The sequence below is a fragment of the Xenopus laevis genome, chromosome 3S, assembly GCF_017654675.1.
Source record: "Xenopus laevis strain J_2021 chromosome 3S, Xenopus_laevis_v10.1, whole genome shotgun sequence".
Classification (NCBI taxonomy): Eukaryota; Metazoa; Chordata; class Amphibia; order Anura; family Pipidae; genus Xenopus; species Xenopus laevis.
The window spans coordinates 9,867,811-9,895,688 of record NC_054376.1 but is presented as its reverse complement, the minus strand read 5'-3'; the positions used below and the strand labels follow the sequence as shown (position 1 = coordinate 9,895,688).

Sequence of the window (27,878 nt, the reverse complement as noted above, 5' to 3'; positions counted from 1 at the left end):
GAGCCTCGCATCCCTGCACCTCCTTTCTACAGCGGTGATCCGGAATCATGCCGTGGTTTCATCAACCAGTGTGAAATCCAGTTCACCCTGCTTCCAGGTCAGTTCATCTCGGATAGAGATGTCGCGAACTGTTCGCCGGCGAACTTGTTCGCGCGAACATCGGGTGTTCGCGCTCGCCGGAAGTTCGCGAACGTCGCGCGACGTTCGCCATTTTGGGTTCGCCATTGTTGGCGCTTTTTTTTGCCCTCTCACCCCAGACCAGCAGGTACATGGCAGCCAATCAGGAAGCTCTCCCCTGGACCACTCCCCTTCCCTATAAAAACCGAAGCCCTGCAGCGTTTTTTCACTCTGCCTGTGTGTGCTGAAGAGATAGTGTAGGGAGAGAGCTGCTGCCTGTTAGTGATTTCAGGGACAGTTGAAAGTTTGCTGGCTAGTAATCGTTTTGATACTGCTCTGTTATTGGAGGGACAGAAGTCTGCAGGGGTTTGAGGGACATTTAAGCTTAGGTAGCTTTGCTGGCTAGTAATCTACCTTCTACTGCAGTGCTCTGTATGTAGCTGCAGTGGGCAGCTGTCCTGCTTCTGATCTCATCTGCTGACTGCTGCAATAACAGTAGTCCTTGTAAGGACTGCTTTTATTTATTTTTTTGTTGTTTTACTACTACTACTACTACTACTATAAGAGCCCAGTGCTATTAGTCTAGCAGTGTTGGGGAGTGGGACTGGTGTGCTAATCTGCTGCTCCTAGTAGTTCAGCAGCACCAACTTTAATTTTTTTTTTTAATATTCATTTTTTTTTTATTTTACTTTTTTTTATTTTACTACCGCTGTAGTAGTGTATAAGTTGACCTTTTAGGCATTATTTGCCCTGTAGGCATTATTTGCACACTGTTTTCTTCAACCCGCCATCTAGCTGTGTGACCTTGTTCACATTCTGTCTAAATATCCATAATATTACCGTCTCCAGAAAAAACACCGGAGTGACTTTTTTCAAGCAGCCATAATATATTTTACGTAATCCGTATCCACCGCTGTAGTAGTGTATACGTTGACCTTGTAGGCATTATTTGCACACTGTTTTCTTCAACCCGCCATCTAGCTGTGTGACCTTGTTCACATTCTGTCTAAATATCCATAATATTACCGTCTCCAGAAAAACACCGGAGTGACTTTTTTCAAGCAGCCATAATATATTTTACGTAATCCGTATCCACCGCTGTAGTAGTGTATACGTTGACCTTGTAGGCATTATTTGCACACTGTTTTCTTCAACCCGCCATCTAGCTGTGTGACCTTGTTCACATTCTGTCTAAATATCCATAATATTACCGTCTCCAGAAAAAACACCGGAGTGACTTTTTTCAAGCAGCCATAATATATTTACGTAATCCGTATCCACCGCTGTAGTAGTGTATACGTTGACCTTGTAGGCATTATTTGCACACTGTTTTCTTCAACCCGCCATCTAGCTGTGTGACCTTGTTCACATTCTGTCTAAATATCCATAATATTACCGTCTCCAGAAAAAACACCGGAGTTACTTTTTTTCAAGCAGCCATAATATATTTTACGTAATCCGTATCCACCGCTGTAGTAGTGTATACGTTGACCTTGTAGGCATTATTTGCACACTGTTTTCTTCAACCCGCCATCTAGCTGTGTGACCTTGTTCACATTCTGTCTAAATATCCATAATATTATCGTCTCTAGAAAAACCACTTGAGTTACTTTTTTTCAAGCAGCATTCATATATTTTACGTAATCCGTATCCACCGCTGTAGTAGTGTATACGTTGACCTTGTAGGCATTATTTGCACACTGTTTTCTTCAACCCGCCATCTAGCTGTGTGTATTATCGTTTCCAGAAAAACCAACTGAGTTTTTGTTGTTGTTGTTGTTTTTTTAAAAATAATGCCAGGCAAAGGCAGGCCGCCACGCAGAGGCCTTGCTAGGGGCCGTGCTGCTATGCAATCCTGTGGCCCTAGCAAATTGCCCAGTTTTAAAAAGCCAATGACCCTGAACTCCCAAAATGCTGAAGAGGTAGTTGACTGGCTTACACAGCACACCCCATCCTCTACCGTTTCTAACTTTACCACAACATCCTCCTCATCCTCCACTGCTATGGCCACCCCACGTAACACTTCCTCCACCACCGGTGCCCCTTCTTCACTGGGGTCAGAGGAGTTATTTTCCCATGAGTTTCTTGAACTGAGTAATGCGCAACCATTATTGCCAGAAGAAGATGAAGGAGATGAGGACCTTACACCAGATTTAATTCTGGCAGAGAACACGATAGAGATGGACATAATGAGTGATGAGGAGGAGGTCCCCGCTGCTGCTTCCTTCTGTGATGTGTCAGAAGAAATTGATGCATCTGAGGAGAATGATGATGAGGAGATTGATGTTTTGTGGGTGCCTAGTAGAAGAGAGCAAGAGGAGGGTAGTTCAGATGGAGAGACGGAGAGTCAGAGAGGCAGTAGGAGAATAAGACTTAGAAGAAGCAGGGAGGACAGCCCGCAGGGATCAGTAGGGCAACAACATGTATCGGCACCTGTGTTCAGCCGGCCAACGCACCCGCCATTGCCGCCAATACCGCCAACTCCGCCAACTTCTACTGTTACCGCCAGATCGCACACTTCCAAAAAGTCAGCAGTGTGGGATTTTTTAATGTGTGTGCCTCTGACAAAAGCATTGTAATTTGCAATGAGTGCAGTCAGAAACTGAGCCTTGGTAAGCCCAACAGCCACATAGGTACAACTTCTATGCGAAGGCACATGAGCGGCAAGCACAAAGCACTTTGGGAGCAACACCTCAAAGGCAACAGGCAAACTAAAAGCCACACTCCTTCTGGTCCAGCATCTTACTGCTCTACCTCTGCTCTCCTTGACCCGTCTGAACCACCCTCCACTCCGCCTTCCACCTTGACCACCTGTTCCCATTCCCAGTCATCTGCCACCAGCCAAGTTTCTGTGAAGGCCATGTTTGAGCGTAAGAAGCCAATGTCTGACTGTCACCCCCTTGCCCGGCGTCTGACAGCTGGCTTGTCTGCACTCTTAGCCCGCCAGCTTTTACCATACCAGCTGGTGGACTCTGAGGCCTTCCGCAAATTTGTAGCAATTGGGACACCGCAGTGGAAGGTACCCAGCCGCAATTTTTTTTCTAAAAAGGGAATACCACACCTGTACCAACATGTGCAGAGCCAAGTTACCGCATCTCTGTCACTTAGTGTTGGGCCAAAGGTCCATATGACTACTGACGCATGGTCCTCCAAGCATGGTCAGGGCAGGTATGTCACCTACACTGCCCACTGGGTGAACTTGGTAATGGCTGGGAAGCAGGGAATGGGTAGCTCAACAACAACAGTGGAGTTGGTGTCACCACCACGGATTGCACGCGGTTCTGCCACCACCTCTACTCCTCCATCGCTCTCTACCTCGTCTTCTTCTTCTTCTTACTCTGCTGCTGGGTCCTCCTTCTCCTCCTCCACACCTGTGCACCCCCAGCTCCCCCTAGGCTATTCGACGTGCCAGGTACGCCGTTGTCACGCTGTCTTGGGGATGACGTGCCTGGAAAGCAAAAACCATACCGGATCTGTACTCCTGTCATCTCTGCAGTCACAGGCCGATCGGTGGCTGACCCCACACCAACTGCAGATCGGAAAAGTGGTGTGTGACAATGGAAGCAATCTGTTGGCAGCGTTGAGACTAGGCAATTTAACACATGTGCCCTGCATGGCACATGTGTTAAATTTAATAGTCCAACGTTTTGTCTCCAAGTACCCAGGATTCCAGGACGTTCTCACCCAGTCCAGAAAGGTGTCGGCCCATTTCAGACGTTCCTACACAGCCATGGCACGCCTTGCTGACATTCAGCAGCGCTACAACATGCCAGTCAGGCGTTTGATTTCTGACAGCCAGACTCGCTGGAATTCAACGCTCCTTATGTTGGAACGTCTGCTGCAACAACAAAGGGCCGTCAACGAGTACCTTTTTGAACTGGGTGGTAGGACTGGATCTGCACAGCTGGGGATTTTTTTCCCCCGTTACTGGGTGCTTATGCGCGATGCCTGCAGGCTCATGCGACCTTTTGAAGAGGTGACAAATATGGTCAGTCGCACCGAAGGCACCATCAGCGACCTAATACCCTTCGCTTTCTTCCTGGAGCGTGCCGTGCGACGAGTGACAGATGAGGCTGTAGACCAGCGTGACGAGGAGCTGGAAGCGCACGATTTCTGGTCGGAATCACCAGAACGAACCCAGGCACCTGCTGCAACGCAGGGAGAGGTGCCAGAAGTGGAGTCAGAGGAGGAAGGTGGCTTTGTGGAGGAGGAGGAGGAGGACCAACAGGAGCAGGCTTCCCAGGGGGCTAGTGGTGACCTTTTGGGGACCCCTGGTCTTGTACGTGGCTGGGGGGAGGAGACCGTGGATGATGCAGTCCTTGATAATGAGGAAGCGGAGATGGATAGCTCTGCATCCAACCTTGTGAGAATGGGGTCTTTCATGCTGTCATGCCTGTTGAAGGACCCCCGTATCAAGAGGCTTAAGGAGAAGGACCTGTACTGGGTCGCAACGCTACTAGACCCTCGGTACAAGCATAAAGTGTCAGAAATGTTACCAACATACCACAAGTCCGAAAAGATGCGGCATTTACAAACCAGCCTGCAAAACATGTTGTACAATGCTTTTAAGGGTGATGTCACTTCAGGAACTCATCAACATTCCAGGGGCAGAGGTGCCAGTAATCCTGCCACGAGCACACCTGCAAGGACAAAGCCCTTTGGCCAGTCTGTAACGTCAGACATGCAAATGTTTTTCTGTCCAAGGCAGCGCCACAACCCTTCTGGATCCACCCTCAAAGAACGCCTCGACCGGCAGGTAGCGGACTACCTGGCATTAACTGCAGATATCGACACTCTGAGGAGTGATGAACCCCTGGACTACTGGGTGCGCAGGCTTGATCTGTGGCCAGAGCTGTCACAATTTGCCATGAACCTCTTGTCTTGCCCAGCCTCAAGTGTGCTCTCAGAAAGGACCTTCAGTGCAGCAGGAGGGATTGTAACTGAGAAGAGAACTCGCCTAGGTCACAAAAGTGTCGATTACCTGACCTTTATTAAAATGAATGAGGGGTGGATCTCGGAGGGTTACTGCACGCCGGAAGACTTGTTCTGACTTCTATGCAGCTGTCCTTCTCTTCAAGCCTCATGACTCCACACACAGCTGTCCTTTAGCGTCCTCCTCCTCCCTCCGCCACCGTTACAAACTAGGGTGCAAACCCTACTGGTTTAATTTTTTCTGGCCTCTGTGCTTCAGTGGCTGCAACCAAAAAAACTGGGCAAACAATGTCTACAAGGTCAACGTATGGCAAAAAATGACTATTTTCAGCATTTATATGGCATATTTTTTCTGGCAACTGTGCTTCAGTGGCTGCGTCCAAAAAAATGCATATTTTCTGCATTTATATGGCATAATTTTTCTGGCAACTGTGCTTCAGTGGCTGCGACCAAAAAAATGCATATTTTCTGCATTTATATGGCATAATTTTTCTGGCCTCTGTGCTTCAGTGGCTGCAACCAAAAAAATTTATATTTTCAGCATTTATATGGCATAATTTTTCTGGCAACTGTGCTTCAGTGGCTGCGACCAAAAAAATGCATATTTTCTGCATTTATATGGCATAATTTTTCTGGCCTCTGTGCTTCAGTGGCTGCAACCAAAAAAATTTATATTTTCAGCATTTATATGGCATAATTTTTCTGGCAACTGTGCTTCAGTGGCTGCGTCCAAAAAACTGGGCAAACAATGTCTACAAGGTCAACGTATGGCGAAAAATTACTATTTTCAGCATTTATATGGCATATTTTTTCTGGCAACTGTGCTTCAGTGGCTGCGTCCAAAAAAACTGGGCAAACAATGCCTACAAGGTCAACGTATGGCAGTTGTTTAAAGAGAACAGTAGATTACTAGCCAGCAAAGCTACCTAAGCTAAAATGTCCCTCAAATCCCTGCAGACTTCTGTCCCTCCAATACAGAGCAGTATCAAGCAGATTACTAGCCAGCAAGCTTACTATCATCTGTCCCTGAAATCACTAACAGCTCTCCCCCTACACTATCTCTTCCAAGCACACACAGGCAGATTTTTCAGATACATTTTTGCCCTTGATCCCCCTCTGGCATGCCACTGTCCAGGTCGTTGCACCCTTTAAACAACTTTAAAATCATTTTTCTGGCCAGAAATGTCTTTTCTAGATGTTAAAGTTCGCCTTCCCATTGAAGTCTATGGGGTTCGCGAACCGTTCGCGAACCGCTCGCATTTTTGCGCAAGTTCGCGAATATGTTCGCGAACTTTTTTTCCGACGTTCGCTACATCCCTAATCTCGGAGCGAGCAAAGGTGGGCTATATTATCACCCGCCTGCAAGGGAAAGCTCTGGAGTGGGCTTCTCCTCTTTGGGAGAAGGAGGATCCGGTAATCGATGATGCCAGGGCCTTCATCCGGGACCTTTGCACAGTATTCGATGCTCCTGGTCGGGCTACTTCTGCCTCTGCCCATTTATTCCAGCTGCAGCAAGGGACTCGTTCAGTTCCTGAATATGCCATTGAGTTCCGTACTCTCGTGGCAGAAACTTCGTGGAATAACGATGGATACCATGCTGCCTTTTACAAAGGTCTGGCGATGCGCATCAAGAACGATCTCGTATCCCGTGAGATTCCTCCTCGATGGGAGGACCTTGTTGCATTGGCTGTAAAGGTTGACACCCGACAGAGGGAGTTCCAAGTCGAACTTGACAGGGATCGTGCTAGGAAGTTTTTCAGGTTTCAACCCACCCTGGCTCCACGCTTCCAAAGACCCCTACTCCCCAGTACGGCTTCTAATCTTCTTCCTCCTCCTCCTGTGACACCTGCTACTTCTTCTTTGCCATCTGAAGAACCAATGCAGATCGGTCGGGCACGCCTTTCCGAACAGGAGAAGCTACAGAGAAGGGCTGCTGGGTTATGCCTCTACTGTGGGGGAAAAGCTCACTTCGCCCAAGAATGCCCAGTGAAGCCGGGAAACTCCAAAACCTAGGTAAGCTTGGGGAGACTTACCTGGGTGGAATTAGTTCTTCTCCCCATCCATCTGCTCAACGTTTTCTTCTTCCTGTTCAAATCCAGTTCGGCTCCAAGAAGATTTCTTCTCAGGCCTTCCTCGATTCTTGTGCTGCAGGCAACTTCATGGATCGTTCCTTTGCTGACAACCATGTCATTCCGCTGCAACCTCTGGCAACCCCTCTTCGTGTCCTGGCGATTGATGATCGTCCCCTTTCTTCTGCCATCATCTCGCAGTCTACTCAGGAACTTTCCTTCAAGGTGGGCACTATGCATTTGGAGAGACTGTCTTTTCTTCTTATTGATTGCCCTTCAACTCCTGTGGTCCTGGGATTGCCTTGGCTGTGTATTCATAATCCAGTTATTGATTGGTCCATCTCACAAATATCCCGTTGGAGTCCATTTTGTGTACACAACTGTTTGCCTGCTGCCCCTGTCATCAAAGTTTCTTCAGTGTCTTAGAATTCTTCTCTTCCTCCTTTATACCAAGCCTTTTCCGATGTCTTTGATAAAAAGTCCGCTGAGACTCTCCCACCTCATCGCCCCTATGATTGTCCTATCGAACTTTTACCCGGCTCAATGCCTCCTCGAGGCCGCACTTATCTGCTTTCTCCCACCGAAACTTCTGCTATGAAAAGTCCTATATCCAGGAGAATCTGCAAAGAGGGTTCATTCGTCCTTCCACCTCCCCTGCTGGAGCAGGATTCTTCTTTGTTGAAAAAAAAGACGGAAGTTTGCGGCCCTGCATTGACTACAGGGGGTTAAATAAAATCACCGTAAAGAACAGATATCCCCTTTCTCTCATCTCTGAACTTTTTGATCAGCTCAAGGGGGCTAGTTTCTTTACCAAGTTGGATCTACGTGGGGCCTACAATCTCATTCGAATTCGCGAGGGAGATGAATGGAAGACCGCTTTTAATACTCGTGATGGCCATTACGAGTATCTCGTCATGCCTTTCGGCCTTTGCAATGCTCCTGCGGTCTTCCAAGAATTAGTTAATGATATTTTTCGTGATCTTTTGGGACAGTGTGTGGTCGTGTACCTAGACGACATTCTTATTTTTTCCAAAAACCTTTTCGATCATCGTTGTCAAGTACGTGAAGTTCTTTCCAGATTGAGGAAAAACAATCTCTTCGCCAAGCTGGAAAAATGCACCTTTGAAGTTTCTTCTATTCCTTTTCTTGGCTACATCATTTCTCCTCAAGGTTTTAAGATGGATCCCGCCAAAGTTTCTGCAATTTTGGATTGGCCCCTTCCCACGAGCGTTAAGGCAGTCCAGAGGTTTATTGGCTTCGCCAACTATTATAGACAATTTATCAAAAACTTCACTTCCAAGATCCATCCAATTCTGGCCTTGATCCGTAAAGGGAATAATCCTCAACACTGGCCTCCTCTAGCTCTCGAAGCCTTCAAGACCCTCAAGGAAGCCTTTTCTTCTGCCCCTATTCTTCGACATCCTGAACCCTTACAACCCTTCTTCATTGAAGTCGATGCCTCCGATGTGGGTGCCGGTGCTGTTCTGTCCCAAAGATCTTCCTCTGACGGGAAACTCCACCCGTGTGCTTTTTTCTCTAAAAAATTTTCTTCCCCTGAGCAGAACTATGATGTAGGCAATCGGGAGTTACTTGCCGTTAAGTTGGCCTTGGAAGAATGGAGAAATTTGCTTGAGGGTTCTTCTATTCCTGTGACTATCTTCACCGACCACAAGAACCTTGAGTTTATTCAATCCCTCAAGCGCCTCAATCCCCGGCAAGCCAGGTGGGCACTTTTCTTCTCCCGTTTTAATTTTATTATCACTTTTCGTCCTGGCTCCAGAAACAGGAAGGCTGACGCTCTGTCCAGAAGCTTTGCCCCTGAAGATTCCTGTCCTGAAGTTCCTGTACCCATTGTACCTTCTACCAAGATTATCGCCGCCATATTTCCCTCCTGTGCCTCTAAGTTACTTTCTGCTCAGTCTTCGGCTCCTGCAGAGACCCCTCCTGGTGTTGCCTTTGTCCCTCCAGAATTTCTTCATGACATCTTATCTCAAGCTCACAGTTCCAAACAGGCTGGCCATCCTGGGATTAAGAAGACAACTGAACTCTTGTCCCGTTTGCTCTGGTGGCCGTCCCTAAGGAAGGATGTCAAAGACTTTGTTTTGTCCTGTTCCACCTGTGCTGTTTCCAAGTCCGGACATTCTCCTCCCAAGGGTTTACTTCTGCCTCTTGCCATTCCATCTCGTCCTTGGACTCATTTGGCGATGGATTTCATTGTCGATCTCCCTGTTTCGTCTGGCCACACTGTCATCTGGGTGGTGATCGACAGATTCAGCAAAATGGCTCACTTCACGCCCCTCCGGAAACTGCCTTCTGCTCCTGAACTCTCTGGACTTTTCATCAAACATATATTCCGTCTTCATGGTTTTCCTACTGAGATTGTGTCCGATCGGGGGTCCCAGTTTATTTCCAAGTTTTGGAGGTCTCTTTGCAAAGCCCTTAACATTTCTCTTCAATTTTCTTCCGCCTACCACCCACAGTCGAATGGAGCCGCTGAACGAGTTAATCAGGCCTTGGAACAGTTTCTTCGTTGTCATGTGTCCTTGTTCCAGGATGATTGGTCGGATCTCCTTCCCTGGGCTGAATTTGCCCACAACAACGCCCTGCATTCTTCTTCCCAGAACTCTCCTTTCTTCTGTGTTTATGGTCTCAATCCTTTGGCATTTTCTCAGGATCTTCTTCTTACCAATGTACCTGTGGGCAATGACCAAGCTGCTCACATGTTGGCTATTTGGCATGCCACTGCGGCAAACTTGGAGAAGAGTTCCCTGGCGCAGAAAAAGTTTGCTGACAAGAGAAGGATTTCTTCCCCTCCATACAGTCCTGGTGATAAAGTTTTTCTTTCCACTCGCAACATTCGTCTCAAGATTCCTACACCCAAGCTTGGTCCTAGATTCATCGGTCCCTTCCCTATCATCGAAATCATCAATCCTGTGGCTGTTCGTCTTCAACTTCCTCCTGAATTGCGGATACCCAATGTTTTTCATGTGTCCTTGCTTAAACCTGCCATGTCTTGTTCTTCTTCTTCTTCTTCTTCCCCAGCTCCTGTTTTGGTTGACGATCACAAGGAATTTGAAGTCAAAAGAATCCTGGACTCTCGTATTTCCCGGGGCACTCTTCAATATCTTATCGAGTTATCGAGTATCTGAGGAGTGTTCTTGGGTGAGAAGTTCCGACGTACATGCTCCTGTCCTGGTTCGTAAGTTCCACAGACTCTTTCCTTCCTCCCCCAGCCTCGGTGGTCCTGAGGCCCCCCCTAAGGAGGGGGGTACTGTAATGGAAGATGGTGAACTTACCCCACGCGATGTCCAAGATGGCGACCTCCTGCTCCACCATGCGGTTCTTCCTGGTCGCAATGTGACGGCGCCAGAAACGAGTCGCTCCCGGATTGGTCGCCGGCGACGGAATGGACGCCCGGCGTCAGAATGTGCGTCAGCGTCAGGACGCTAACGTGACGTCATCGCGTCAAGTTTTGGCGCCAACTTTGGACTATTTATTCCTGACTGCCCTTTACCTCCTTGCCCAATTATAGGTCTATCTTGCATAGTTCCTGGGTGTGATTTACTGCTTTCTGATTATCTGTGTACCGACTTCTTGCCTGTTTAACGACTCTGATCCTTGCTGCCTGTATTTGACCATTTGCCTGTTTTCGACCATCCTCTTGATAAATCCTTTTGTACCGCGAACTTGGTGTTATTGCCTCCTCCTTGGTCCGCACTACATCGGAGCCTTCGGGCCCTGACACATAGTCGCAATCACTGAACGAATGGACTCCATTCTGAATTTCTGATTGGAGACCAAGGTGTTGAGGGCTTTGAGGTTTAGCACCGGCCTGAATGAGCCATCTTTCTTCCTGACTAAAAATAGATTGGAGTTAAACCCTCGAAAACGTTGAGTTTGTGGTACTGTTTGTATTACTTCCGCCTGCAGCAAGGATTGGACCGCCCGTTGGAGTAACGGTGCTCGGTTGGGAGTAGTCGATGAAATACGGAACCTGTTGATGGGAAGATGTGTGAAAGGGATTCGATAGCCTTGTTGAATTATGGTGAGGACCCAGGTATCTGTGACGTGTGTTTGCCAAGCGCCCAAGTACCTCTGTAATCTGCCGCCCACCTGATCGGGTCCTTGGAGGGCTGAGTCAGGCAGATGTGGATCTATTGGGGATAGGTTTCTTGACGTTGGTTCGTGCCTGCTGGTGCCAAGACGGTCTGGTGCGCTTGTTGGTCTGGTCGGAGGGCGTTGGTCTGAACGCCGACCGAAAGGGCCGAAAGGGTCGGGATTGAGGGGACCAATTTTTTCTATTTGGGAATCTAGTAGAATGGTCAAATCTTGTTTTTTTTCCTGTGGGAAGGAAGGTGCTTTTCCCTCCAGTTACATCCGATATTATCCGTTTAAGATCCGGACCAAAAAGGGATTCGCCTGTGAAGCGAAGTGACAGCAGTCTCATCTTGGAAGCAGTGTCTCCTGACCAGTGTTTGAGCCATAAGGCACGTCGTGTTACAACTGTATTTGCTGTTGCTTTTGCTGCTAACCTGGTAACTTCCATGGCCGCTTCGGCAAGGAAGGAGAATGTGGTAACGAGTTTGTTAACTTCTGACTGTAGTTCAAGTGCCGATGATGGAGGATGTGTGGCAAGTTCCTGTGCCCAATGTTGTGCTGTACGGGCTAAACCCGCTGAAGCTATAGCCGGCCTGAGAATTGCTGCTGCTTGGACATAGGATCTCTTAAGAGTAGATTCAATGCGGCAATCCAAGGGATCCTTAAAGGCCGCTTCTTCAGCCGGTAAGGCTGTGTGTCTGGACAGGCGTGCTACCGCTGAATCCACTCTCTGAGCTTTTTCCCACTTCTTGTGGTATTCTTCCGGAATTGGGTATGTTTAGAAAAAACGTTGAGTAAGAGCAATCCGTCTCTCTGGTTGATTCCATTCAGTTTCAATTGCTTGTGTGATTGAATTGAACACTGGAAAGGCTAATTTAGATTTTTTCTGGACGCCTAACAACCTGTCGGCCTTAGATAGTGCCACTGTTTCATCTTTAATCTCCAGTGTTTGCATCATTTCCCTAAGCAACTTTTTAGTGACTTCTGGATTTGTAGTTTGAATGCGTTCATCTTCGGAATTAGACTCAGTAGAATTATCAGACAAGTCTTTCTGGAATGTCTTCCTGATCTGAGTCTGAAGCTAACCCTTCTTCTGAATCTGAAGTGGAGTCTAATGTGAGTGCGGCTTTACGCTTTTTGTTTTGTTTGCCTGATTGAGCATTGTCAGAAGAGGTTGTTGGAAAAGGCTGAACGGATTTCATGATCCATTGTAAGAAGTCCCCAAATTGTGGCGGGACTTGATTTGAGGACCTTGGTTGGTTCCAGGGTGGAACTGGAGAAGCATCCCCAGTGGAGTAGTTGGTCGTGATGGAGACAAAATGGGTCCAGGAGATGACCGTCTATCATCTGTGTTGGCTGGGTAAGGGGGTGGTTGAGACAGGGTATATTGTGGTGACAATATAGGTGGTCCCTGGGCCTCTGCATTTTGGTTGGCTTTACAGTCAGAGCAATAATTTATTTCTGATCTCCGTAAAGAATGTCTACAGGTTTTGCACTTTGGTAGTTTTTCCGTTTTTTTGCTGCGTGCAGAAGATTAGTGACCACTAGGAAAGTACTAAAACAAGTAAGAGTGCTTAGGTAGTACTTGCGCGTGTCTAAAGACCATGCGACTCTGTGAATACTTACCCTGTGCCAAGAATACTTGCTGCACGGATCACTCTCTGATCTGTGATCTCGATAGTTATAGAACAACCTAGTGACCATAGCGGGTAGCTCTGCATACCCTATAGGTTGTGTGCCTGTGACAGCTCTGCATGTCACCTATGGCCAGTTGGAGCCGTCAAAATCTGCATTGTAGCAGGCTCAGATTGGAAAACATGCTTCAAGGGAACAGCTCAGCATGTCCCATAACTAATGTAGAATCCTAAAAATAGTTGTAAAAAGTAAAAGTCAATAAAAATAAAAGAGATTGAAGTAGAAGAATTTATCTGTCCATAACCTCCTGAGGCAGGACAAAGAACTGAGGAGGGAAGGTGGAGCCAGCCCTTATAACAAAAGGAGGGGCCAAGAGTCAACAGTTTCTGTCCTGCCCCCAGAGGTGAAGGATAACATAACCCCACTACGTCTGCACTGACAGGAGGGCCGACTAGAGAAAGCTTAACTAAAGAAGTAGCTAGAAATGTTGTACATTATGTTTGGGTGTCTGTACCAGCCCACGGCAACCACAGCCCTTTAGCAGTAAAGATCTGTGTCTCCAAAGATGCCCCAGTAGCTCCCCATCTTCTTTTCTGCTGATTCACTGCACATGCTCTGTGCTGCTGTCACTTACTGAGCTTAGGGACCCACTTAGAGTCACACTTTTCAAGATGGTGACCCCCTGTGACAAGTTTGAAGTCCTGGATCATTGCTGCTATTGACAAGCTGAAACCTTAGGCTGGTGCAATAAGTTTACTATAGAAAATATGGCATTTTTAGCCATATTCATTTTAAGGGTTGAGTTCTCATTTAATAGAGATACATTTGCTAAAGTGTATCCCTCCCATAATCACAGGAGAAAGAGAGGGCACAAATACTGTAAGTACCTATCAGAGCGGAGGGTGAGGGTATCGTTTGCTGCATTGTATCTCGATCCTGCAAGTTTTATAAATTTCTTCCTGGAATGATCATCCAGATTAAGACTGGACAGCTTCACCTGGAATGCAGAGGGATTAAGGGAGACAGAAAGAGAAGAACAAACAAGACATTGAGAAAATTTTGCCATTAAAGCAAAGAGAATCAAAGCTTATCTGATGCATTTACACTCACACATTGGACTATGTAACCTTGCTTAGGGCAGCCATACCTGGGTCGATTTAACAGCTGGTCACCCCAAAGGGAAGAGGATAAAGGGGAACTAAAGACATAGGTAGAAATGTTGTACATGATGTTTTGTGCTTCTGTACCAGCCCAAGGCAACCACAGCCCTTTAGCAGTAAAGATCTGTGTCTCCAAAGATGCCCCAGTAGCTCCTCATCTTTTTTTCTGCTGATTCACTGCACATGCTCTGTGCTGCTGTCACTTACTGAGCTTAGGAACCGACTCAAAAAATACAGTAAACATAGAGGCCCATTTATTGAATTTCGAAATCATCTGAGTTGGAAAAAAAAAAACAAAAAAAAAACTCACCTAAACTCCCATACATTCGATCTAAATTTATTTTAAAAAAAATCTCATTTTTAAAACTTGGATGAATTAAATCGACCCGAAAACTTGAATCGAATTAATAAAAAAACTTGGTTGTCAGGAAGGCTGCAAACAACCCCAAATTGATCCCTGGACCTATCCCGTTGACTCAACCAGCAATTCAGCAGGTTTTAGGTGGTGAATAGTTGATGGGTCAGAGTATAATAAATCTCGAAAATCTAATTTTTTGAAAGACTTGAATTGAATTTGAATAACTCCCTAGTCGAATTTGACATTTTTGACCATAACAATTTTTGAAAATTTTCAATTCGACCCTTGATAAATCTGCCCCATAGAATATAAATGTCATAATATAAGTCTGATTAGTAATTAATACAGATAATTACTACATGGCAGCACAGAAACCAGTGCAATTAGCATCAGAATTTAATAATCAGCAAACCTGTAGCATCATCTTATTTTACAGGGGAAGCTCATTTTCTGCTGGATAATTAGTGACGAGCCCTAAGCTTAGCTTCTCAACAGCCAATCAGAGCCCACTGAGCATGTGAGTGTCACAGACACTTTCCAAGATGGTGACCCCCTGTGACAAGTTTGAAGTCCTGGATCATTGCTACTATTGACAAGCTGAAACTTTAGGCTGGTGCAATAAGTTCAGTATATAAAATATGACATTTTTAGGGTTTAGTTCTTTAAACAAGAACCACAAAATGTTTTGGAGGGGTTAACACTTATCTAAACACAGCATGACTTGCAACTCAGAGTTGAACATCACCCACAGTGTAGGCTCTGCCCATGAATCTCTGAAGAGTACAGAGAAGACTGGCTGCAGGGAAAGACTGCCCAATCCTGTATAATAGCATAATAGAGTTTTTTTCTGTGCTGTCCTATCACAACAAAACATTGGTACAGGTGTCGCTTACCTGCATGCTCACCACACGGGCTTTAGGGTTCCGGAGTGAAGGACCAGCAGAGACATAATCCACAGTCTGGAATTCGATTGGAAAATGCTTTTCACTCAGCTCATCGCTGGAAAGCGCAGACGGCCACTGGGTGCAAAATTCTGAGGCAAAAGAGCAACATCCCAATTAGACCAAATATAAACTCACCCCTATTGTCCATGGGAGCCATTTAAAGATAAGCAGGCCAAGTGTAGCCAGGGCCGCCTTGTATCGGGCCCGAATGCTCATGGGGAGCCCGGCAGTGCTGCACTTACTTGATTAGCTGAGCCCCCTGCTCTCTGGTGATGTGCGGTCCAGCCAGTCCATTGCCTTCCCTTATTGGTTGCATAGTTTATGTCCTGGTTGAGCTGCTCAGGGATTGGATAGCTGAGATATGAACTTCCCCTCCAGCTCACCCAATTGCCATGCAGCTTTACCAGGACTTAAAATTGCTGGCCAATAAGGGAAGAAATAATGTCACTGGAAGGAGATGCAGCCACCTGTACCCCACTCCCTCCTTCCGAAGTTGGCAGCTCACTGACAGCAGGTGAGCCTTCTAATCAAGTAAGTGCAACATGGCAGGCCCCCCAAAAGTTAACCCTTTGTGGTCCCTGTTAATGCATGGGGGGGACCCTGGCCACCAATTTTTTAAAACTTCTGGGGGGGCATTTACATGGACTTTTAAGGAGGACTATGGCCACCAATGTTATTTTACAATGTGAGGTCCCTGACCACCAATATTACTTGCGGTGGGTGCAGCCAAGGGGGCCCAGGAAATTGTCATATGGGGCCCTGAGTGTAGCCACAATCCTGTTGCCCCTGGAGACAATCAGAGAGACAAATTCACAGTTACAACTAAAGGTAGAATCATTGGGATGGCAAGCTGGTAGGTACTTCTCAGTGATTCTCATCACTTACATCTGATGGCAGGCCCGTGTGCCACTTTTTTCTAAACAGCAATTAGATTTAAACAGCCAAATATAAGTTAGAAAACAAAAGTAATGATCTGATAGGTTGATATGGGCAACATCTCCAGAAATCTCTCCAGATATTTATCTCGAATGTTAGTAAGCATGCCCCTTGGTCTGAATTGGGGGGTGGCTAGAAGATGTATTAGAGCTCACTCTATTAAACTCACCAGACATCATGTCTCTCTACATGCAGGATTTGTGCAAAAGGCAGTTATTTTGTTAGATTTTGTTTGTACTGGAATCAGTTATTTGAGTGAGCTCTAATTCATCTGCTAGGAAAGGAAGCCCCCCCCCCATAAAATATATTGGATCTAACTGTCAATGAATATCTGACACCCAACTCCTGCATGAAGAGAGGATGAAGAGAAACAGATGCTGAGAGAGGGATAGTGAAGATAAACTGGATTATTTCAGAAACAATACAGGATTTTTAATTGATTGTATTTAGAAAGTTTCCTATTTCATTGCGATGAAGCTTATATTAAATTTCCATTTTCGCATTGCATTGCACTAGCACTAGACAGGATAAGAAAATACTTATGGCATTCATGGAGTATATATATATATATATATATATATATATATATATATATATATATATATATATATATAGATATATATATATATATAGATATATATATATATATATCTTGTGTATCAAAGTCTCACCTTTCAGAGCGGCACAGTGATTTCTGATAGCCACAGGCATCAGGTGCAGGAAGTTTGGGATCTGTAAGTAACAGGAGAGATTTAGAGGGGAGAAACCAACTGCTTTTAATCCTACACACCCCCCAGTATTGATTTGTGTGGAAACCCTGTCCTGTCCCACATGCATCTAGGGATGATTATACCTTGACAAGCTCCAAGTTTCCGGTCTTCTCCGGTGGGACTCCTCTCTTTACAGGATACCCCATGCGGACAGGGAGGGGCACTGCCGACGGCTTGAACGGAGCTGCTGTTGGATAAACATTGCACCAATCCTGGTCTGGAAGCATCTTCTCAATCCTGGGAGGGGCAGGCTGGGGATGAGAAGCATGAGGAAGGGTTTATCTATGAACAGACAGGCACACCCAAAAACTGATGGTCTCTTACCTCTCTCCTGGGAAAGTTCTTCTGCTGTGAGCGGCTGCCTCGGGAAGCCGGTACTGTGTATGAACACAACAGACCATAAACACAACATAAGAAGAAACCAGATCCCATTGGGTTTTTTAAAAAAAATAATAATAAAATATTTATTATATCAATATATTTAAGACAGAGACATTTTGTGCAAACTGCTACTGAAAAATGCCTTACCCTTTAAACAAAACAGGGATTGTTTGTCCATATATTGCAATATATTTAAGCTCCCAACTACGTCACAGTCATCCCATATCTGGCCAGTCCTATGCTCAATTTTCATCTGATTCATTAAGAATTCTATTGCTTAATTATACATTTTACAAAGGGACTAGGTTTTACCTCTTGTATTTGTCTATATGTATTTTGTGGTCACAGCCTCATTGCACCCCCGCCTAATGTTTTTAAAAATTAGTGGTGAGCACAACTTTCCCTTGTTTGTTATATATATATATATATATATATATATATATATATATATATATATATTAGGGATGCACCGAATCTACTATTGCGAAAGATTCAGCCAAATACCAAAACAAATCAGAATCCTAATTTGCATATGTAAATTAAGGGTGAGAAGGGAAAAAAAGTCACACGATTTCCCTCTCTGCCCCTAATTTGCATATGCAAATTATTATTCGGTTCCGGCTGCAGAAGGATTCGGCCAAATCCGAAACCTGCTGAAAAAGCCCGAATCCCGAACCGAATCCTGGATTCGGTGCATCCCTAATATATATATATATATATATATATATACTAGTTATGTGCGGGCAGCCCGATACGGGTCAATCAGGTTCAGGCTGACCTCACACCCCCCTGGGTGGCGGGTGGGGAGAGCAGGAGAAAGAGCTCGACCCGCACCCGGCCGCACAGGGAGGTGCGAGGTCAGCCCGAATCTGACTGACCCAGCGGCCACCTTCAACTGCCGGCTTTTGTGAAGTCATCAGTGGGGCAGGTCTATAAAGGGAAGTCAGGCTCAGGCCTGACAATAGTGTTTGTAGTCACAATAGTGTATAGTCACAATAATGTATAGTCACAATGGTGTATGTAGTCACAATAGTGTATAGTCACAATGGTGTATGTAGTCACAATAGTGTATGTAGTCATAATAGTGTATAGTCACAATAATGTATAGTCACAATGGTGTATGTAGTCACAATAGTGTTTGTAGTCACAATAGTGTACGTAGTCACAATAGTGTTTGTAGTCACAATAGTGTATAGTCACAATAGTGTATAGTCACAATAGTGTATAGTCACAATAGTGTATAGTCACAATAGTGTATAGTCACAATACTGTATAGTCACAATAGTGTATAGTCACAATACTGTATAGTCACAATAGTGTATAGTCACAATACTGTATAGTCACAATAGTGTATAGTCACAATAGTGTATAGTCACAATACTGTAAGTAGTCACAATTCTGTATTGCCACAAGGTGCCACTAGAGCTTCAGGTTGTCAGTGCTGGAAACTTCCCCCCACCCCGGCCACCAGACCATTTCTCTCCCATCATGTCACCACTCAGCCTCCCTTCCTCTTCTGTCACCCTGGTGTCCCAGCAGCCCCCACCCCAGGCTACACTGTGCCCCAACGTAACACAATGACTGCACACTTAGCGTAATTGGCTGAGAGTCAGGTGACACAAGAATTTCATATAATATCCGTGCCCTGAGAGCAGACACCTGATCCAGGCGATCACACAGCAGCCTTGTTTCATATGTCTCCTTTCATCGGCACAATGACACCGGCCAGCTCATCTGTAAGTCGTCTCTAGGGACCCTCACTAATAATATCCAGCCTGGGGGCTCCCATTCCTGCTGGGTGTGACTTATGCTGAGATGTGACCGCTACAGGGCTTTTCACACTTACACCCAATAGTTTCCCTCTGCTTCAGAGGCTCATCCAGAAGAAAATGACATAAAGAGTATTTGTTTTAGGGCCCCAACATCTGAAAAAATACCCTTTTTCTTTATACTTCCAGCTTTCAAAAATAAATTATTCTTTGTGTTTTTTGAACAATTAAACTTTTTTTTTAGTCTTCTTGCACTTGGGGGTGCCAAATGTTAGGCACCCCAAGTGATTGTATTGACTTACCTGAAACCCTGGGAAATTTGAAGGAAGAAGAAGCCGGAAGAGGATCTCTCCATGGTGCTCGCTGGAATCACCCAGGGGGCGGTGCCGTTTTCTGCTGATAGGAGCACCGACCCGGGGTTTCAGGTAAGTCAATACAATCACTTGGGGGTGCCTAACATTTGGCACCCCCAAGAGCAAGAAGACTTTCCTTCCCATTTAATATGTGGCTCTCTAGTTTGGAATTTTAATTGTTACCTGGTTGCTATGGGCCTCACTCTAGGTTGAAAAAAAGACATCCATTAAGTTCAACCTTTTAAGTCTATAAATAACCTGCCTAACTGTCAGTTGAACCAGAGGAAGGCAAAAAACCCCATCTGAACTCTCTCCAATTTGGCTCAGAGGGGGAAAATTCCTTCCTGACTCCAAAATGGGACCAGTCCCTGGATCAACTTGTACTATGAGCTATCTCCCATATCCCTGTATTCCCTCACTTGCTAAACACCATCCAACCCCTTCTTATACCTATCTAATGTATCAGCCTGTACAACTGATTCAGGGAGACAATTCCACATCTTCACAGCTCTCACTGTAACAAACCCCTTCCCAATATTTAGCTGGAACCTCTTTTCTTCTAATCGGAATGGGTGACCTTGTGTCAGCTGGAAAGACCTACTGGTAAATAAAGCATTAGAGAGATTATTATATGATCCCCTTATATATTTATACATAGGTATTATATCACCCCTTAAGCGCCCCTTCTCCAGCATGAACATCCCCAATTTGGCCAGTCTTTCCTCATAGCTAAAATTTCCCATACGTTTTACCAGCTTAGTTGCCCTTCTCTGGATCCTTCTTCAACAATGCCACATTCTGGATGGAATTAATTGGGCTGGATAGTTTTGTGTCATCTGCAAACACTGATACATTACTTACAATACCCTCCCCTAAGTCATTAATGAACAAGTTAAATAAAAGTGGACCCAATACCGAGCCCTGAGGGATCCCACTAAGAACTTTACTCCAAGTACAGAATGTACCATTAAGGTATTAAATCAGCACCTATCCCTTCCAATTTGATTCAATCTGGTGCAAGTCCAATAGTTTCCACCTCCAACTTGTTCACCAAATTATGTATCATCAACAGCCCCAGATTGATGGTAGGGGAAGCAAATGTTAATGGTAAAGCGCCTTTATCGGCGATTGTCTGGGCCAGAGCCCAATTCTCAATAAAAGTATTTTAAAGAAAAGAAACTTGTGATTACCACCCTCTGTACCGATCCTGTAGCCAGTTTCCTATCCATGTACAAATGACTTCATTAAGCCCAACAGACCTTAGTTTAGAAAGCAGTCGTTTGTGGGGCATGGTATCAAACGCTTTGGCAAAATCCAAATAGATCACATCTACTGCCCCCCACTGTCCAACTACTTACTTACCTCACTTCCTCACTTCCTCTACTAAAAAAGCAATCAGATTTGTCTGACATGACCTGTTCTTCATAAAGGAAAATAAAGGCGCTGTCCAAACCATATGTTTATGCACACAAGAGGGAGGGGTCACCTTAGATGAAACCAAGTCTGAGGAAATCCGAAATCAAGGCCGGTCTAACACTGAACTAAACTGTCTTAATACACAAGGGTGTATTCCATCTGGCCCTAGTGCCTTGTTCACATTCATTTTTAGTAAAGCTTTATGAACCTTATCCTGAGTCAGCCACTGAATATAAAAAATGTGTTAAAAATACTGATACCAATAAATAAAAAAATACATCAAATAAAATTTTTTTAAAAAAGAAATCTGTTTGGAATAATCTGGATTCCATGGTCATGGGGCTAAATTGTATCGGCACTAGTGATGTGCGGGTCAAGTTTTCCACGACCTGGACCCGACCGTCCTCAATCCGCACCCGACTTCCCCTTTTTTTTATAGACCCCCGCCGCCTCCCCTGATGATGTCACAAAAGGGGCGGGGTGAGCAGGTGCGCATCTATTAACCCGGAAGCCGGCAGTGTAAGGTCACAAATGGGGGAACAAGGTTGGCCCGAGCCCGGCCGACCTGCGGGTAAACCCGTGGGTCCCACGTGTATCGGGCCGGCCCGCACATCACTAATCGCCACCCAAGTGGCCATTTGCTTCCCCTACCATTAATTGGTCTCTCCCTTCTCCATCAATCACTTCCTCTACTAATATGCTTCCCTTCATGCACTCCCAAAGACAGAATTGTGGGGGAAATAATAAAATACAACATAAAACATAAAATGAAGATAAATTGCAAATTGTCTAAGATTGTCTCAGTCCAGTGGGGGAACAAGCACTAAGGGTAGGCAAAATAAGAGGTACACACCTCCCACTGTTCTTTTTTTTACTGTACCAGCCCAGAAGTTCATCAGCCCTATAACAGTAATGATCCAGGCCTTCAAAGTTGCCCCCAGCAGCTTCACATCTTGCATCTTGTTAGGCGTCTCTTGTGTCGGTGGCACTGCACATGCTCAGTGTGTCCTGGGCTGCTGTTAAGAAGTACATGTAAGTGACAGCAGCTCAGAGCAAGCTGGAAATCAGCAGAAAAGAAGATGGGGAGCTACTGGGGGCATTTTTAGAGGCACAGATCTCCCCTGACCCCTAGTGACTCCCTCGCAGCTTGTTCTTCATGGCTTACATGGAGCAATCCCATTAGCAGAGCAAACGAGAACGAATGGCCAGTACAGATGTTGCATGAGCAGCCTCCCACCTCCTACTAATCTCTTAGTGACTTCCCATGAGAGCTCACGTGCTGCTGTCGCAGAGAGTGCAGAGCATCGACTGTCTCACTCCTGCCCGTGACGTGGGGCCCAGCTGCAGGTTGGTTGATTTGGGAATCCTACGTGCAAGTAACTTTACTCTCTTATACATTTCAGAGCTCATCATGGCTCACTTGGGAGAGGCTGGACAAGAATAGAAGGGATGATAAATGGGCCCCTATGCAGCACTTCTATTAGCAGTGGGATATTTGTAAGGTCTATCAGTACTACAGTAGCAAGCCAAAACCATATAGTCCACACTTCTTTTTCCTGAATCTGGATCTTCTAGCTAGTGGTTGTGCCCCCAAGTACTGCTGGGGTTCAAAGGAAGGTATCTAGAGTACCTTGTGCAAGTTGTGCATAATTGGGCTGCAGGGACAAGCCTCTATGCAGGGTGGGGGCAATCATAGAGTAAGCAGGATCTGCCACTGCTTATCTTATCTGACTGATAAGCAGTTTCAATACAGGTATGGGATCAGTTATCCGGAAACCCAGAGAGTTCCAAATTACGGAAAGGCCGTCTCCCATAGACTCCATCTTATCCAAATAAAGCAAATTTTTAAAAATGATTTCCTTTTTCTCTGGAATAATTAAACAGTACCTTGTATTTGATCCCAACTAAGATATAAATAATCCTTATTAAAAGCAGAACCAGCCCATTGGGTTTATTTAATGTTTTCATTATTTTCTAGTAGATTTAAGGTATGAAGATCCATATTACAAAAAGATTTGTTAACTGGAAAGCCCCAGGTCCCGAGCATTCTGGATAATAGGTCCCATACCTGTATACATTTATCAAAAAATATATATTTTGGAAGTCCTATAACAGGTACAGTATAGGGTACACTAGTGATATATTGGTATAAAATACCAATCAAACCTCTGTAGACCAAAGATATTAAGCCTTTGTTTATTGTCGGGGTGCTGGGAGTTGTAGTTCAGTAGCAATTGACAAGGGACACCATAAATCGCACCACCGTCATTACTGCAGAATCTTATGAAACCGTATGCCTTAAAGGGGATCTATCGCGAAAATGCAAATTTAATTCTGTACCATTTATGAAATAATCAAGTTCTTCTTCACTATCTCTCTCTGAGCAACCCGTCTCTCTTCATTCTCTCTTCATTCTCTCTTCATGCAGTAGGTGGAGTCAGTTTTTGATTGACAGTTAGATCTAAAACATCCTTTGGGGGTTGCACCTTTAACCTAGGCGCTCACTCCCTAAGGACATAGACACACGTGGAGATTCGGGGAGATTAATCGCCCAGCAACAAATCACCTCTTCTTCTTCTTCTAATATCCCCAAACTGCTTTCCCGACTAGAATCTAAATTGCAGGCGGGATGGCACTCAGAGTGCTTCATTTCCCAAAGTCGCCCAAAGTTTCTAAATCGCCGGCAGGATGGCACTCAGATCGCTTTGTTTTCTGAAGTTGCCCGAAAGATTTCTCATGAGACAACTTCAGGTGAGTTCGGAAAACGAAGCGATCTGAGTGCCATCCTGCCGGCGATTTAGAAACTTCAGGCGACTTTGGAAAATTAAGCACTCCAAGTGCCATCCCATCTGCGATTTAGATCCTAGCCGACGGGAAAGTAGTTTGAGGAGATTAGTCGTCCGAAGAAGAGACAATTTGTAGCCGGGCGACTAACCCCCCCCCGAATCTCAACATGTGTCTCTGCCCTAAAATGCAGATGCAGCTAAACTTTTAAGCACAGAGCTGGAGAGGGGGGCGAATCAGGGTTGCTGCATCAGGCGGCAGCAGCCCACGGATCGCCCCTGGCTCTACCTGTCAATCAAAATCTGACCCAGACCTCAGCATGCAGAGTGACAGGTTGTGGAGAGTGAAATCCTGAAGACTAACTTGATTATTTCTGAAACGGTACAGAATTTTTAATCGATTGTACTTAGAAAGTGTCTTATTTCAGTGAGAAGAAGCTTGTATTAAAGTTTGATTTTCGTGATAGATCTCCTTTAAACCTTCGGTGTTATTGTATTGCCAGATTGAAAAACCTGGACCTGGGCACCAAGCCTCTTGGCTTTCTTGCTGGGAGGGAACCGTGTCTGTGCCAAAGGGAGGAGAGAGCTGGAACACAAAATACCCAGAAGCTTCCTAGCACAGACAGGTGCCTGACAGAGCCAGGCAGGGATGATAAAAGGTAGCAGGATTCTGCATGGTTCCAGCAGGAACAGCGATCATGGCTCAGAGTTGGTGATGGATCAGAGCAGTGCCCAGCAGGTATGGGAAGAGGCAATTAGGGTAATTACCAATGGAAATATTTTTGCAGGTACTACTGACCAATAAGGTCTTTCTAGTTCTTTGTTTACTGAAGCAGCAGGTTTGGTTTTGTTCATGGTCCAATGGGTCTTTTCAGAGTATTAGGTTGCACGGAGGATCCCTATGGACGTGTCCTACAGGTATATCCCCTAGCACAGAGGGTTATTATGGGCTGCTCGTGCCTATAGAGAATACACTGCAAGTTGAATCCTGCGATATGGCAATTCATGTGAGACCTTAATTATCAGTTGGGGCTCTTGTTGGCTTAAGGGTAAGTTTGCTTTCCTGCAGATGACATATTGGTTATATTAAATGACTTGGGGCTCCCCAATGATTGATTCCTTTTATCTCATGGAGCTGTTGTTAGCTATTGGAGATGATGGGAGTTGTAGTACTTGATTAAAGAGTGGGGCTGTACACAGGGTATTTTGCCCCAGCACTGAGTACAGCCCTATTAGGCTACACAGAGTAATTACAGTGTGTAGTTTTGTCAGTTGGGCCGAGTGTGTTGTGTATTGTGCGCAGTGATGATATCCAGTGTTTACACGTGTTTCATTTATAGTTGCCTGTTTTGTGCCTTGTGTAAAATGTAGTGTCTGTGTGCAGCTCTGGGATTATTTCTGCAACCTCAGGTTTGTATGCGTGTGTATTGTGCCATCAATGTATTGTGCAGTATTTGTGAATTGTAGAATTGTTTATATTGCAGTATGTTTGTGTGCTGCCCTGTTTGTGGATGAAAGGTGCAGTATTTGGATCACAATATATGTGTGTGCCATGCATCGTGCGCATTGAAGTTTATATGTGTGTGTGATACATGTGTTTGCACTGTATTTATAAAGATTGTGCAAAGTACAACATTTTATAAGTAGGTGCATTATAGCTTCAACCTGGGTTATATATGTGCAATTTATTTTATTCCAAATTTTGCACTTTTATTGGGTTAAGATGTATGTTGTGCATTGGATTGTACTGTTATGTGTGAGCATTTTACTTTGTGTTTTGTATATTACAGTCTCATTTGTAGATTGTGTGTTGCACTGTGAGTGTGTAATTTAGTTCTGTATTTGTATGAATTGTACTGTGTATGTGCATTGATCTGTATTATTATGTAAATTAAGGTGTATGCCTATTTTACTGTATGTACGGATATTTTGCAGTGTGTTTTGTGCTGTATGTGTATTCTACTGTATGTGAGTATTGCACTATTTGTGTATTTTGCTGTGGGTTTTGTATATTACTGTATGGGTGTATTTTGTAGATTGTGCTGTGTGTGTTTTGTACTGTTTTTGTATGGATTGTACGGTGTGCCCAATCTTTGTGTGTAATGTGCTGTATACGTGTGTGTGTGTGTGTGCACAGTGTTTACAGTTGTACCCAGTTGCCCTGACCTTGCCATGTTCTCCTTGTTGCAGAACTGTGAGTGACAGCGAGTGACAGTGGGTGACACAGCTGTGATCCCGTCTGTGAGCAGCACAGTGATAAGAGGGATCAGGTCCCGCGGGAGCTTGCAATCTAACACCGGCTCTTTGGATGTGAAATATTGATCAGTGGCAGTCTGTGACATGTCGTGTGGCCCGGGGGAGTGCAGGGGTCTCCCCCTCTATACCTTCTACTCAGCCCCCCCGGCTTCAGACCCCATGCATTATTCCTCTGTGGCCCTCAGGGCTAACCCACCCTTGAACAATGGATCTGGGGCCCCTTGTCCAGCGCAGGACCCCACGCTGCAGGTGAGCAGCCCTTGCAGGGGTTCGAGGGACCTGCATGGAGACTCCTCGCCCAAGTGCTTCTATCGCCACTATCTGACCCGCACCAGCATGCAGGGCGACGTCTACAACTTTTTGGAAAGACCCAGTGGCTGGAGGTGCTTCATCTATCACTTCAGTGTGTGAGTACCCACTATGCCCCAATAATATGCATTGCCTGTGTCATACACAAGATGGGATGACTGCTTCTATCCTCTGTGCCTTTATATAGCATGACAGTCTCTCCTCCCTATATATGGTACCCCAAATGGTCCTTATATGTTACAGAGCACCCCGATCACTCCTTATCATTATATAGCACCCAGTCACTTATTATGATAGCGCACCCATTTCTCCTTGTCATCATACAGCACCCAATCAATAATTATTATTACCGATCTCCCCAGTCTCTCCTTGTAATTATATGGCACCCTACTCCTTATTATGAAGCACCCCAGCCCCTCCTAGTCATTATGGAGCATCCTAACCTCACCCTGTCATTAAGGAGTACTCCCTAGCAGTGTGTGAATTTATTTGGCAGCCATGGATTCGTGCAAATTTTTTCACGAAATAACGGGGAAAATTTGCAGCTGTATAAGTCGCCACAAAAAAGCCCATAAGCAAAAACGCCCATTGACTTCAATGCATTTGGAGAAAAAAGCCACCATAAGAAAAAAATCGCAATTGTCGTTAATGCATTAGGACAAAAAAAGTCGCCATGAGAAAAAATGCCCATTGACTTTAATGCATTAGGACAAAAAAAGTCACCATAAGAAAAATCGCACGTTGACTTTAATGCATTAGGACAAAAAAAGTCACCACAAGAAAAAATGCAGGTTGACTTTTAATGCATTAGGACATAAAAAGTCGCCATAAGAAAAAACGCCCATTGACATTAATGCATTAGGACATAAAAAGTCACCATAAGAAAAAACGCACGTTGAGTTTAATGCATTAGGATAAAAAAGTCACCATAAGAAAAAATGGCCATTGAATTTAATGCATTAGGACAAAAAAAGTCGCCATAAGAAAAAACGCATGTTGACTTTAATGGTTGGGGCAGACGAGCAGATTCGGGGAGATTTAGTCGCCTGGTGACTAATCGCCTCTTCTGCGTGGCGACCCCGAACTGCCTTCCATATGCTTGAATGAAGAATCGTCTGCGCTAATACACTCGCGGTGCTTCGATTTCCAAAGTCGCCCCAAATTCAGTAGACAGCCCCCAGATCTGTGCTCTGTTGTAATACAGCACCCTATCACTCTTGTTTGTCATTCCACAGCACCCTCATCTCACCTCTGTGTAGTTTAGCACCCTCACGAGGAAACTTAGAGCGTCTTCAGAAAAAGAAGCGCCGCTAGTGCCATGCCACAGGCGATTTTTTATTCCAGCAGGCAGAAGACAGGGGGAAGCAGTTCGGGGAGATTAGTCGCCGCAAAAGAGAGGCGATTAGTTGCCGGGCGACTAAATCTCCCCGAATCTCCCAGTGTGACCTTACCCTGATCGTTCTTCATTGTCATTACTCATTGCACCCTATGATTACATTGCACCTTTATCTCTCCTGTATGTCATTACATCCTCGCCTTCCCACTGTCACCAGACTTTAGGTCTCCTGTGTGTTATCTTGGCTCTAGGTACA

At 45.2% G+C, this 27,878-nt stretch overlaps 2 protein-coding genes across 6 annotated transcripts in view; one reads left to right on the top strand and one right to left on the bottom strand.

The window, feature by feature from the left end:
• Positions 1-17,365, bottom strand: part of LOC108712266 (28S ribosomal protein S35, mitochondrial) — a 30,592-nt gene extending 13,227 nt beyond the window's left edge. Inside the window, exons 1-4 of one of the 3 annotated variants that reach the window (XM_041587986.1) lie at positions 17,103-17,365; positions 16,921-16,981; positions 15,263-15,402; positions 13,739-13,848 (exon numbers count right to left, since the gene is read on the bottom strand). In XM_041587986.1, coding sequence (XP_041443920.1) covers positions 13,739-13,848; positions 15,263-15,402; positions 16,921-16,981; positions 17,103-17,246 — 455 coding nt within the window. In that variant the 5' untranslated portion in view covers positions 17,247-17,365. The remainder of the gene's footprint in view (positions 1-13,738; positions 13,849-15,262; positions 15,403-16,920; positions 16,982-17,102) is intronic. The other 2 variants (XM_041587985.1, XM_041587984.1) reach the window with 2 other exon arrangements.
• Positions 17,366-24,369: 7,004 nt separating this feature from the next.
• Positions 24,370-27,878, top strand: part of LOC108712595 (potassium voltage-gated channel subfamily KQT member 1) — a 36,895-nt gene continuing 33,386 nt past the window's right edge. For all 3 annotated transcript variants that reach the window (XM_018254873.2, XM_041587983.1, XM_041587982.1), the window contains exons 1-2: positions 24,370-24,460; positions 25,912-26,384. In XM_018254873.2, the coding sequence (XP_018110362.1) occupies positions 26,062-26,384 (323 nt within the window). In that variant the 5' untranslated portion in view covers positions 24,370-24,460; positions 25,912-26,061. The remainder of the gene's footprint in view (positions 24,461-25,911; positions 26,385-27,878) is intronic.